General features: G+C 43.9%; 1 protein-coding gene across 1 annotated transcript in view; it reads left to right on the top strand.

Moving 5' to 3' along the window:
• The window catches only part of LOC147898764 (transducin family protein / WD-40 repeat family protein), a 50,990-nt gene extending 40,701 nt beyond the window's left edge, over positions 1 to 10,289 (top strand). Inside the window, exons 11-13 of the mRNA XM_087379049.1 lie at positions 9,124 to 9,214; positions 9,327 to 9,481; positions 9,764 to 10,289. Of these exons, the coding sequence (XP_087235175.1) occupies positions 9,124 to 9,214; positions 9,327 to 9,481; positions 9,764 to 9,833 (316 nt within the window). The 3' untranslated portion in view covers positions 9,834 to 10,289. The remainder of the gene's footprint in view (positions 1 to 9,123; positions 9,215 to 9,326; positions 9,482 to 9,763) is intronic.
• Positions 10,290 to 12,927: the final 2,638 nt, after the last annotated feature.

Below are 12,927 nucleotides of genomic sequence, written 5' to 3'. Positions count from 1 at the left end.
TGTAATCCGGCAAGTCCAAGTTCTGAATGGTATAGCGTATGTTGGTGTCCAATCCTCGAATGAATTGCTTCATCTTGGCGCTCTTCGACACGTCCAGGCAAACCATTTTGAGAGAGATGAGAAACCTCATCCTCCAGGTTAAGCTCATATTGGGATGGGAGAAAACCGGCTTTGAGGTCGGTCACAAACGTTGCCCAAACGAAATTTGTCTTAAACGTTGTTGGGTCAATATGCTTACTAGCCCAATGTTGCTACCAGGTAACCGCCTCACGCGTAAGATAAGGGGCTACGAGGTGGACTTTGTCTTGCTCATCTTGAATCCGTGCTAATGGAAAATGAGCTACGTACTGATGAATAAGTTGCAAAATTGCTGAATGGTCACACTTACCATCATACTTAATAAAATTTGGAGTGGACCGAGTGAGTGGTGTTACGTTTGTCGATGACGAAGCTGTGGTAGTGACGGTTGTTGTGCTCAAACTTGCCTGCATAGCGGCTAACATCTGTTTGTGTTGGAGAAGCATTGCTCCTTAGTCTAGCTTTTGTTGCCTCTCTGCCTGGGCGAGCTCTGCGCGTCGCATGCCTTTTTATTTTTGCGTCGCATGCCTTTTTATTTTTGCATCAACAAGAGCAATTTTGCGAAATCTATGATTCCTCTTTCTTCTGCGGCTTTTCTACTTCTTTTTCTCCAGACATTGTTTTGTCTGGTCTAGCTGTCTCTCTTCTGCTTTCTTCTAGCTGGGATGAGTGTTCTTTGAGTTGCTGTAGGAGGACGTGATTCTACTCTAGAAGGTTCGCCATCACTTCTTGATCACTTGGTGGAAGCGTATCTTGTTGGTGGTCTTTCTTCTCTTCATAGTCTTCAACGATGACTTCTTTTCTTGACCCTTCCATGGCGCTTGATTGTGTGTCCTTTCCGGATCTCAACACAACCATACACTTGTGATAGTCAAGCTGGATATAGACCGAAGCTTTGATACCAATGTAACATGTAACGGTAATCTGATCGTGTAATTCACAGCAAGACTTTCTTTAAACCTTTAGCGAGGTATTAGCGTTACACACCATATAGAGACAAAGGAGATGAGGGTAGAGAGAGAGTAGAACCGATTGGGTTCCTGTACCCACTGAGGGCCCCCTCCCTCAATTAGGGGGGAATTTGCTTCATACTTGGAGAACTGAGAAATACAAAGAACACTCTTTGAGAGAGCACGGAAACACGCTTTTGAAGAGCTCACTGTGCACATGTATAGCAGACCCAAAGACTTGAGAGGCAACGCCGACCAATACCAAGACCTTGATGCTGTCCACACTGACGATGTAGGACGCTTCTACAAGGCGAGGGAGAGGCTTGTGCTGTCCACCGGAATGCAGGGTTACTGCGTGAGTGAGAGAGTGAAAGCTAGGAATGATAGATCCTATAAGAGAGCTAAGAGATGACTGCAATAAAGAGCTGAGAATGAGCTGTGTAAAACTGTAAAAGATAACTAAAAAGAGCTGCTGAAACAGACCCCAAACCTTACTCCTTTTGCTGTCCCGACTCCCCGTCTGATGCGCTGAGTAACATGTTCCGAGAGGGCTGAACTGATGCCAAAGGCTTAGGCTGGTCAGAGGGCCACTGGGGGTGAGTGTCAGGCTGTTCAGAGGGGGCTGGAGAGGAGCTGCAGGAGGCTGAAGGTGTGAGGGAACTGAATGAGGAAAGAGGCAAGGGCCTCCCCCTTAAATAGGGGGCTGGGTGTGAGCCAACCTGCCCGGACTTCTAGTCGGCTGATTTAGGGCTGGATTTGCAGCCCTTTGCCCCATAAAAGCCCACCTTGGGTAGGGTGTGGGGCAGCCAATATAAGCAGCCCTCCCCCAGCCCATTCCCTTTCATATGTTCCATCCCTGAGGGGGCCCGAAAGGGCTCGTATCCTAGGTTGGACCCAGACCTATCACTAAACCTAAGATGGAAACACTAACCTAGTGTTCTCCAGTGGGTACCAGTGAACAAGAACTGATCTTCTGACTTGACCTAAGACTGAGAGAAGTAGCTTGTGCTTGACTGTCCCTAGACAAGGGCTCACGAAGGGGTCACAACATACGACAAAATCTCCTATTAGGGAACTATTATGCACTTGTCGATGTAGCCAGTGTGTCACTATGCACCCAAGTGCAGGGGTGCATTTAACATGAACTTTGGCTCGGGGGTTTGGGCAGAGGCAGAACGTTGAGTGGCTGACAAGGCGGAGGAGGGGGGAGGAAGGAGAAACTGCGGCCGTGGGGGAGGGGTAAGGAAGAAGAGGTTGTGACAATGGGAGGAGGGGGAGGGAAGGGGGGATGGGTAGTGAAGGTGATCCGTGACCTCACTACGACAAAAGCAGAGGGCAGTGGAGGAGGTGGGGACTAAGTGGGGGGTGGAAGGAGGTGTCGGCGGAGGGGATCCAGGGGTAGTGGCCGGGAGGGGGGGGTTGCTGAGTGATGCAAACAAGGGGGGGGGGGGGGGGATGGAAAAGGGTAGCTTCCGTGAGCTAGAGTGAGAGTTGGAGCTAAAGCCAGGAGTGGACTCAAGAACCCGTCGAGAGCCTTGTAGGGCAGTTGGGAGACTCGGGCCCGTCGGAAGATTGAAGATGACGTCCGCTTTAGTGTCTGGGGTCAACCTGTAAGGGCTTCCTCCTCCTCCTACTCCTACAATGTGGGGGCTAGTGAGAGTCCAACCCCCTATTGACGATGATGTGCCCGGCATCTGCGATTTTTCGCGGCACGCTTGCCCAGTTTCTTTCGATCCATCGAGTCCAAGTTCCCTGAGAAGGCTCAACCCAAGGAGTGTGGGCTGCATGTTGTTATTTGTCTGAGTGTGGTGGCCTGGCTGCATAGCCCTCCTGCTACAGTTCTACACATCCCTCCCGTTGTTCTACACAGCCTTCTCGGTGCTGTCCTGAAGGAGGTGGGCAAGCAGTGGATGTATTTGTATTGCGTGGGAAGGGTCTTGCAAGGTGCCCCATCTATCTGCTGCGCAAGCACTACTATGGGAGTCTTGACCCTTTGACGGAAGGACCCCCATTGAAGGTCTTTAGAAAGATCTCCTGTGGTACGACTCCAGGCACTCTGCAATTACTTTGAGTCTTGGGGGAAGTGGTTGCTATGGGTGAAGGCTCTAGCACTATGCCAAAGCACCGTTTGATAGAAGACAAAATGGAGTGATAGTCCTTAGTAGCTCGAAAAAGTGTGGTCAAAACCCCCACAGGCAGTCCAGGAAGAAACCCCGGGGGGGGGCAGAAGAGAGGCACGAAGATGGTAGAAGGGGATGGAGCAGAGAACGGACAGAGAAGCAAGAGGTGGTGGGAAGGGGGGGGCACGAAAGAAGGGCGGGGGGAGATGCGACAGGCAGAGCAGGGGTGGTGCGAAGGGGGGAGACTTAGGGGACTAGAGGAGGTTGAGAGGTGCAGGTGAGAGGAGGGGCTGATGGGAGGGAGGAGCGAAGGGGGGGGTGAGGAGCTAGGGGGAGCAGAAGCAGCAGGGTCAATCTACTCTCATTCTAGTCTTCGATCAGGACTTCCTCTAAAATCGTGGAGCCGAAGACATTTGATGGAGTAGAGGGAAACCCCAACTAGGAGGAAGCCGTGAAGACTATACTCCAAAACTAGGCCTACAAAGAGGAAGGTCATATGAACTAATTGGGTCTTCAAAGTTAAGTCTGACAGCGCAGTGGACAAGTACAAGGCTAGACTAGCAGCCAAAAGATACGAGTAGGCGGAAGGATTTGACTGTCGAAAATTTGCTCTGACAGCATGAATGCCTACCATCATGATAACTCTTGCTATTGCTGTACATCATAGATGGTTAGTACTTCAGATAGGCGTGAAGTCAGCCTTTCTAAACAAGGACCTTGAGGAAGAAATTTATGTGGAACAGGCTCCAGGGTGTCAGCTTTCAAGTGATAAGGTGTGCAAACTCTGGAAGGCACTCTATGGGCTGATACTGGCCCTCGTTGTATAAGCATTGATACATTTGTAAGACGGATCAGATTGTTCAGAAGTTCTTTAGATACCAGCCTACATCTCTTACAGGAAGGAGAATAGAGATTAATGCTTCTTTTGTATCTTAACGGTATAATCCCTTTATGTGACCGCAAGAAGGAGATTCATTGACCAAGAGTCGAGATGATGAACGTGAGATTACTGCATTACTTTCTTGGGATTGTTGTGCTTCAAAAATATTTTTGTTCCAATCCACCAAATCCCATAGGGGGGGACTTGGAAATCCAGATCTAGGAACCAATCCAAAGATTCTAGTTGGTGTGACTTGGGAATCCAAAACTGGGAACCATACTAAAGATGCTATTTGGGATTTGGATATATTGGCAAGTCTAGCAGAGGATTCTCTAGTATTTTGCTCCGATAAGAATGACATCTTCACCTCTCAGAAGAAATACACCAGAGAGATTGTGGAGGCTTATCAGATGAAAGATTGTAGACCAGCAACGATGCCAATGGAGGTGAACACAAAGCTAATCAAGGAAGACTTGTCTTCACTGATGGACATCACAGAGTAACAGAGATTGATTGGAAACCCCATTTATCTCCCCAATATGAGTCCCAGTTTCAGCTCTGTGGTTGTGTTACTGAGTCAGAATAAGGGAGAGATATACTTAGTGGTTTTTGTGACTCAAGTTGGGTGGGAGATCTCGACACCCCAGAGGTCTACTTTTGGGCATCGGTTTACGTTGGCTATAGTTGCACTCCTGTCAACGGAGGTAGAGTACCTAGCTGCTTGCATTCAAAGCAGTATGGTTCAGGTGGATTATAGGTGACATGGGTTTTGGACAAGATGCTTCAACTATCCTAGACTGCGACAACTAGGGTTGCATAGCCATTTTAAACAACCTAGTGTTCCATGCTCGGATAAAGCATATTGAAATACAGTATTGTCAAGATCATCCCCAAAGAGTTTGATCTTCTATACTGTCTGACCAAGGAGAATGCGTCAATTATCTTTACAAACGCATTTAGTCAGGAGAACGCTTCAATTATTTTTACAAAGGCACTTAGTCAGGAGACTCATGAGTATATGTTTAAGCTTCTCGGCATTAGTCCAAAGCAATAGCCCAAAGTGTGGAAATTAAGGGGGTTGGTGGAGGTCAATGCTCCACTCTCTGTTACCCTTCACTACTGCTCACTTGTAAAACCCCCAAATGATTGGAAGCCATAAGCATGTAACATAATATAGGTGAAGATGAGATGCATAGGCATCTGTCTGCAGCCATCCATCATCTTAATATGATGTACGACCACCTGGGATGATGACACAGAGCCACTCTGAGGTGCTGATGTGGCAAGTGGGACACATGGCAGCTGTCTGAAGGTTGCTGACATGGAAGACAGCCACGTGGATGTGTATGGTGCTGACATGGTAACCTGCAGGGGAGCAACCCATAATGTGAAAAGACCATTATTAAAGAGATCAATGTCTGACCAAGGAGAATGCGTCAGTTATCTTTACAAAGGCACTTCGTTTGGAAAATTCTTCAATTATCTTTACAAAGGCACTTAGTTAGGAGACTCATGAGTATATGTTGAAGCTTCTCAGCATCAGACCAAAGCAATGGCCCAAAGTGTGGAAATTAAGAGGGATGTTGGAAATCAATGCTCCATTTTCTGTTACCCTTTACTATACCTTAGTTGCTCACCTAAAGGGCCCGCAAATGAGGAGAAGCCATAGGTGAAAATGAGATGCATAGGCATCTGTTTGCAGCCATCCATTATCTTGATGAGATGGGCTGCAGTGGCATACAACCACCTGAGGCTATGACACACAGCCACTCCTAGTGCTGATGTGGCACGTGGGACGCAACATAATCATAACCCTAACATTAAAAGAGCTTCCCAATTCTTCCGATGCAGACACATTTCTAGAGTTGAGCTCTTCTATCCCCTTTATGATTGCTCAAATGGTAATTGATTGTTGAATATTCTTTATTTTGTTTAAAACGATTTTAAATATCAAATTGAAGTGTTGCTTATCAATACATTATTTAATATATTTTATTATGTAATTTTGAAGATTATAATTACTAATGTTTTCCTTCAAAATTTCATATCATCTTTGTTATCCTTTTTAGGCGGGAGGTATCCTATTTAAATCTAACTGATGCTTTTGTGTTTAAAAATCATACTTAAACGATCCAATTGATGAAGGCTTCCAACTGTAAAGTGTGTAAAGTTTGCAATTTTGAAAGGTTAAAATAAAGTAATATAATCAACTCTCTTTGGAGGGAGAAGGAAAGAGATTGAAGTAGCACTGATTGCTTTAAACAGTGCTTCTCATGTTAAAGAGAGTCTCCCTTGGAGAGTATTTGTACATTATCTCATTAAGTAGTCCTAAATATCAATCTATAATAAATAAATAGTATTTGTACATTATCTCATTAAGTTGTCCTAAATATCAATCTATAATAAATAAATATGCATCATAAGGTGCATCTTATCAGAATTTTTGGTTGAGAAATTATCAAGGATTTTAAAATTATATATATATATATAAAGATCCATATAAAAAAGCAATGTTTTTTTGAGTGTAGGGTTGCTAAAACCATCGACAAAATAAAAATCTATATAAAACTATTATGCTTTTAAATGGATAGGTTTAAATTTCAAATTTTAGCTAAAATCTAATACTATTAAATGTGGATAACACATAATAGTTCTCACTTAATACACAATAGCGTTTCCCACGAAGTCACAAAAATCCATTATCCATGTTTGTTGTGCAAGCCCCCACCATAGGTTGGCCCTGTTCTCCACCCCACCTCCTTCCTATAAGTTGGACCATGTTGAGCTGGAACGTGCATAGGCTCCATGATCGAGAATGATAGTAGTTATAGCATCCGATACTCCACTATGAGTTTTTTTTTTTTTCAAAGAAAGGAACCTTCTATTAATGCTTGAAAGAAAACCTCATACAAAACAGCAGCCCCGAAGGTGAAGAGTATGGAAAAAACCAAAAAAGGCTGAAAGAAGAAACCAGCCTATTCCAGAGAAACCCAGCTCATTGCCTAGGGAATCTCTGGTACAGGGGCTAACAGCCAAGTAGGGGGACTATACAACCAGTGAATCCCTCACGGAGTGAATGTGTAGAAAACTCCTGCAGGCCAAGCCTTGCAGAAACGTGCACGCCTCTCGATAGTCACCTTGGAGCCTGGAGTCCCACGCTCCCAGGTGGACCGTAGAGTGTGAATGATATCCTACCAGATGGCAACTAGGGTAGCCGAGGGTGGAACCTAGTGCTCACCCATCACAAGACTGCAACGAGCCACCCAAATGTTCCAAGCCGTGATGCTGGCTACCACCTCCCAAACACTGTCCTCCCTAGAAGGAGGAGGAGCTAGGCTGTCAGGAGGGACTACCTCGTGGAGTGCTATCCTTTGGATGCTCTGACCTTGTATCCTGTAGGCTGGGGAGATCTCATCAATCTAAAACGCGTGTACTCCCTCTGTCAACCAAGCCACCATCCCCTAAGTGTAGTCTCTCTGAAGACTCTGCATACGTGTCATGATCATGAGGGCTCCCGTCCAAATCCTCACTGTGCTACGACAGCTTCACAGGCAATGTGGGATAGTCTCCAGGACACCATCGGAGCAACAATGGCACTGCCCCTCCACTTACATCTGCTCCAACCACGGTCCGATGGGCAAGTCTCCGTGGGTGGCCAGCCAGAAGAAGTATGAAATCTTCCTTGGCCGCAAACTGGACCACAACCGCGTCCAAAACCTGGAGTGAACATCTCGGGGCACTCTCTGGGTCACCCAATGCCTCTCCCTCGACGGGGTCCACCGCGACGAGTCCATCTGAAGCCTCCTACCAATCCGTGTGGTGTAGGAAAAGAAGGGCACCTCATCCACCTGCTCGGCTAGGCCATCCCTAAAGGGCTAGAACCACTCTCCTGGTTCCCATTGGACCTCCCTTAGGGGTCTACCCTCCCACAGCCAAAGACGCCATCTAGGGGCATCCTGCTCTGAGATACTGGGAGGGTCAATGTGCCACTCCTTCACCAAACGTCCCACCATTCTGATTATCTGCAAGTGAATTCCATCAAGACTCCCATCCATCTCGGGGTCTCTCTCAGTGAGTGGCTGGAGTAGGCCTCCAGGTCCTACACGGAAGAAGCTGGGGTGTGTGCTGCCTCGTTGCATCAACATCCTCAAGGGAACTCTAGTACGGGAAAACTGCCCCAACCATCTGTTGTCTCTCCAAACGCGAAGTTCTTCCTACCAGGACTCAGGAATGGCTAAGTCACTGTCGCCCATCAGCTGCCCTGTCCCTCGCAGATGCGCCAGGGCATCAAGCCTTGCATCTGCCTCCATGGGTAATCTGCTCCAACAGCCAAAGGACCCTGCCTCTGAGAAGATCCATCTATGTGAAGGCTGCCACTGTCCCCCAGTGCATGGGGTATTCCTTAGAAGCCCTCGCTGTAAGAGGAGCTTCCAAGAATTTGCACCTGGGGTGAGGCCATGAACCACCAACTTGCCCAGAAGGGCTCTGCTCTGCATCTCCGGATCAATGATACCCAAGCCTCCCAGTGCCTATGGCATGATCACCGTCTGTGTCATGTGCACGGATTGGTATCCGACGTGTACTGGGTTTACAAGACTAGCTCAGGTAGCCTGGGGAGGCTTAGAGCTAGGTAGGCTTGAGTCTCGGGTTGAGTGGCAAGGGTACGGACCAGTTATAGGTCTTCGCTATTTTTGGCGCTTGGGGCCCGAGTCTATATAAGGGGCCCAGGGGTTCAGTTCTCAGGGAGCCGATGGGAGCAAGTCTTGTTTCCAGGTGCTAGATCTGATCTTGGATTGAGTCGCAGACGCGCGTCTACATCATAATAAGCGGTGGGCCTAATAAGAATTAAACAAACCTATTTCCCCCTCATTGATATTTGAACTGTACCTGTGATAAGAAACATGATAATTTTGTGTGTGCAGCATGAGTGCATAGTAAGGATTAGTCTGAGGGCAGTAACCCTTATCGATTTTACTGTAGGCTGTGACAGTATGTTGACGTATTTGGTTATTGCACGCACGCATTGGATCAGAAATAAGACTAGTTTTCTGACGCTTTCTGGAGTGTCTGATAACTGTTTGCTTTGTTGTTTCAGTTTCCCTCTGGCTGCCACAGGCGGAATGGATGGAAAGCTTATAATTTGGGATCTACAGACGCTTATCCCTCGCAGCACTTGTCAGCATGAGGTAATATCCAGAGATGAACTTCTTGCATTCTCAGTCACCATATGTGGTTGTTCGAAGTTCATTAGGTCTGTTTGATTCTGTTGCTGTATGATTGCTCTTGGACGTTGTGCAGGAGGGTGTTGTAAAATTGGTCTGGTCTCAAGCATCTGGAATGATATTGACTGGATGCCTTGATGGCAAAGTAAGAGCTTGGGATTGCCGGACTGGAATATGTGAGAAAACTTTTCATGGACACAAAGATGGTATTCTGGACCTTGCTCTATCACAGTGAGTATCATGACCATTGTTAGCGAGCTTGACGTTGAACACTTCAATATTACTTATTGGTTTGAGGTTGCTGATTTGTTGTACTTTTACAGGATTATGTAGTGAAAAGGAGAGAAAGATTCAATTGAATGTTGGAAATGTTTTGTCATGAATTAAATCTAAATAATTTAGTATGTAGTTTGAGTATGATAAGTCTCTTGAAATACCTGCCTTGCTATTAAAATTACTCAAAGACTTAAAGCTGGCTAGAGAGATAAACTAAAATCCTCACTTTTGGTGCAGAGGGGAAAGGTACATCCTTTCAAGCTCAGATGACAACACTGCCCGTGCCTTTGAATTTACAATGGCATGAGCATGACATGTGACAAGATACCAATTCTTGTATGTTGCTGATCGGAGAAAAAGATGCCTTTAAGTACTATGCTGCTTGCCGAGTACAAATTTCTGACCGAACAGGTAAAAAGGTCCCCCTTTACGAGTATGTTTTGACAGGGCAAGCTGAAACTCGGTGGTGTTTATAGCAGTTGCGAAGAGGCTCAGATTGCAGAAAGCTAATGATGATGTATGCATGTATATAAAGGAGGAAATCCAACCTTTATAATAGAATTCAGAAGGACTAACAACTTGAGCATAATTTATGGATAATGGAGTTGCAATATTGTATTAGGCTTAAATATGCATTGGATGTAAGGGATTTTTCCCCTGCTAAACACAGTAGGCTTTAGAGTGATGATGTGGCATATGCTTGCAAGTTTTCTTATTTTTAACCTGTAAATTTAAATAACTATTGAATGTGAAAGTCATACAAGAGCTGTGTTTTTGATCCTGGAATGGCTTTTAGGTGCCTAGATGATGCTGGAGTCGTAAATACTATTTGAATCCTTGAGTGTTTAAAGAGATGCTTCAATCCAACACTACCTTTTGCAACATGCAACTAAGTGCTCTGCTTCTTAAGTTTTTTTTTTCTGGCTCACTTAAAAATCTTCATCCATTTAGTGAACATGTAAATCCAATATTCAATTGTGTTTCTTCTTGGAAATAATGCCATTCTAAATATGCTATCAATCAGATTTCTTGTTTGTACAGCCCCATCATCATTTAATCCCCCTTTATATTTATCCTTTGTGTTTCTATTATTACTCATACATGATAACATGCCTTTCATGTACTATTTTGACTGAGCTTGTTAATGAAATAGCATAGGCTTTGAATGTGACATTAAATTGAATAGCCAAGCCTTGATTTCTAGGCCTTTTGTCTTTGAACAAGATATGCATAGTTCAGTAGTCTTTAGCATGAATGGTTAGAAGTTGTTGCTTTTTTATAGCCGTTTATTTCTTCTACTCTTTGAAATACTTAAACTACTGTCTTCATTTCTTGCTCCCATTTATAAATCCTTCACAAACTATTGTTTTTGGGTATTTTTATAATTGAATTGCTTGAAATTAGTTTTCTTTGCCTTTGATTTTAATGTTCACCTCGCAATGTGTGATTGTGCGAATGCCTTGACTTAGGAATCTAACTTCTAGCTTAAGAGTCGACAATCTTTCATGCCATGTATGGTGATTTAATAATACATTTTCTAGAAGACTATGAAAAACCATGCCTATCGCGTTCAGTTCATGATTGCATTTTTCAATGTGGTGTTGTTGGTATGACACCTTGATCATCTTATTCATTTTGCAATTTTATCTGAAATTCAGTGCAACGCTCCATTAAATGAGAAATATATCAAATACTTGTGAGGAAATAAGAATCTTGAGAAGGGTCCTTGGGGTCAAATCTCTCTAGACAGAGGCAAACATTTGGGTCATTCAAGAGGCGATTGCAGCATTTCTCATTAAATTGTAATGATTGTGCTCCATGTAGTAGTTGTTTTTCCCTATTTGGAATTCGCATGTGATTGGATGTATTGGTGTCCAAGTGGATGAGATTTTGTCAGTGTAGATGTGCTTGTTGTGGAGACGAGCCATTTTGCCGATGTTGGTGTTGTGGAAGAGGACCCAAAGAACATGTGGTTCTATACTTCCACTTGAGTCTTTGAATATTCCATCTGCACCATTGACCAAGTCATCTAAAATGTCCAAAATTTCGGAGTATATTTCTACTATCATTCCAGGCTTCAAGTGCAATATTTTGTGGAGTCCAGTAGTATTCTTAGGGTCTTTTGGGATTGCTATTTTTTTGCTACATGTTTTTAGTTTTTTGTCTGTTGCTTGAATGATATATGGGCTTGTTGTTAGCAATTCAAATGCTTCTTTGTTGTGAATGTCTTTTGCTGTATTTGTGTAGAATAAGTGAGGTATGTCTTGTTTGTGTATTAGCTTGCGATAGAAATTTTTGTTTATATATGTTATGTCATCGAGAGTTTGTTCTCCCACTCTTATTTTGTTTAGCACTTGAATATATTGTTCATTTGTTTGGCGCATAGGGGTGGTTAGCTCATACATGAGTACATTCTCTACCCAATAGGTAGACATTTTTGAATTGTTTGTTAAAATTTTCATAAAAATCCATGAATCTTTTATGGGGCTTGCTTGGCATAGGTCTCCGCACAATAGTATGTCTACCCCCCCAAATGGTAGCATGTGGTTATGTTTGGTTTCCCTAAGGCGCAAACCTGCAGCAACTAGTGTGCTATGCCCAATTAGAGATACCTCGTCGAATACCACTAGTTCCAAGTCTTTGTAAAGTTGCGATAATTCTTGGAGCTTCTCCGCTGAAAGGGTTGTCTAATGGGATACCATAAGAGACAAATGGAGAGTTGCATGAATAGTAGTTCCCTCGATATTGAAGGCTGCCTTGCGAGTATATGCAAGCAACAAAAGTTTTGGCAATTCAATGTTGGTAGTTTGCTTATGCGAGTAATATCTTGAAAGCGCTTGTACAATGAGTAGCAATGTGAAAGTTTTACTTGTACCTGCGTTGCCATTCAAGAAGAGATGGATTTTTTGTGTTGAATCCAATGTTTTTTTCAACATGATGCCATTGACAATTAGATGTTGTTGGTTATTTAGTTTCTAAATGTGGCGTAATAGTCATTTTGTGTAGTTAGGTTATACGTTAAGAGAAATGTTTTTGGTGTTGGATTTCCTTTTCTTGTTTTTGGCATATCAATGGCAATGTCGTACATATTTAAATTTTAGTCATTGGATTGGTTTGAGGTTGTTGTAGTATTGGAATCATTTGGACGGTTTAGTGAAAGAGATATATGAATTTTGTTAAAATGTGCTCTATTTTCTTTGTTATCATTGTATTTGTCATGCCATGTAGTACTTATGTCATGAAGAGATGGTTCATGAATGTGGTATGGTAGAAACAAAGTGCATAGTTCTCTGTAGTGGTTTTCAGGATCAACGTTCACGCTGTAGTTGTTGAACCGTATAAATCTTTCCTTCTTTTGTTGTTTATGTTTTGTTGGTGAGAGGGTGTATTGACTAGCAAAG

This window comes from Dipteris shenzhenensis, chromosome 9, assembly GCF_047967505.1.
Source record: "Dipteris shenzhenensis isolate YYH24624 ecotype China chromosome 9, Dip_SZ_1.0, whole genome shotgun sequence".
Taxonomy (NCBI): Eukaryota; Viridiplantae; Streptophyta; class Polypodiopsida; order Gleicheniales; family Dipteridaceae; genus Dipteris; species Dipteris shenzhenensis.
The sequence above is the reverse complement of the archived record's forward strand: the minus strand, read 5'-3'. Positions and strand labels throughout refer to the sequence as shown.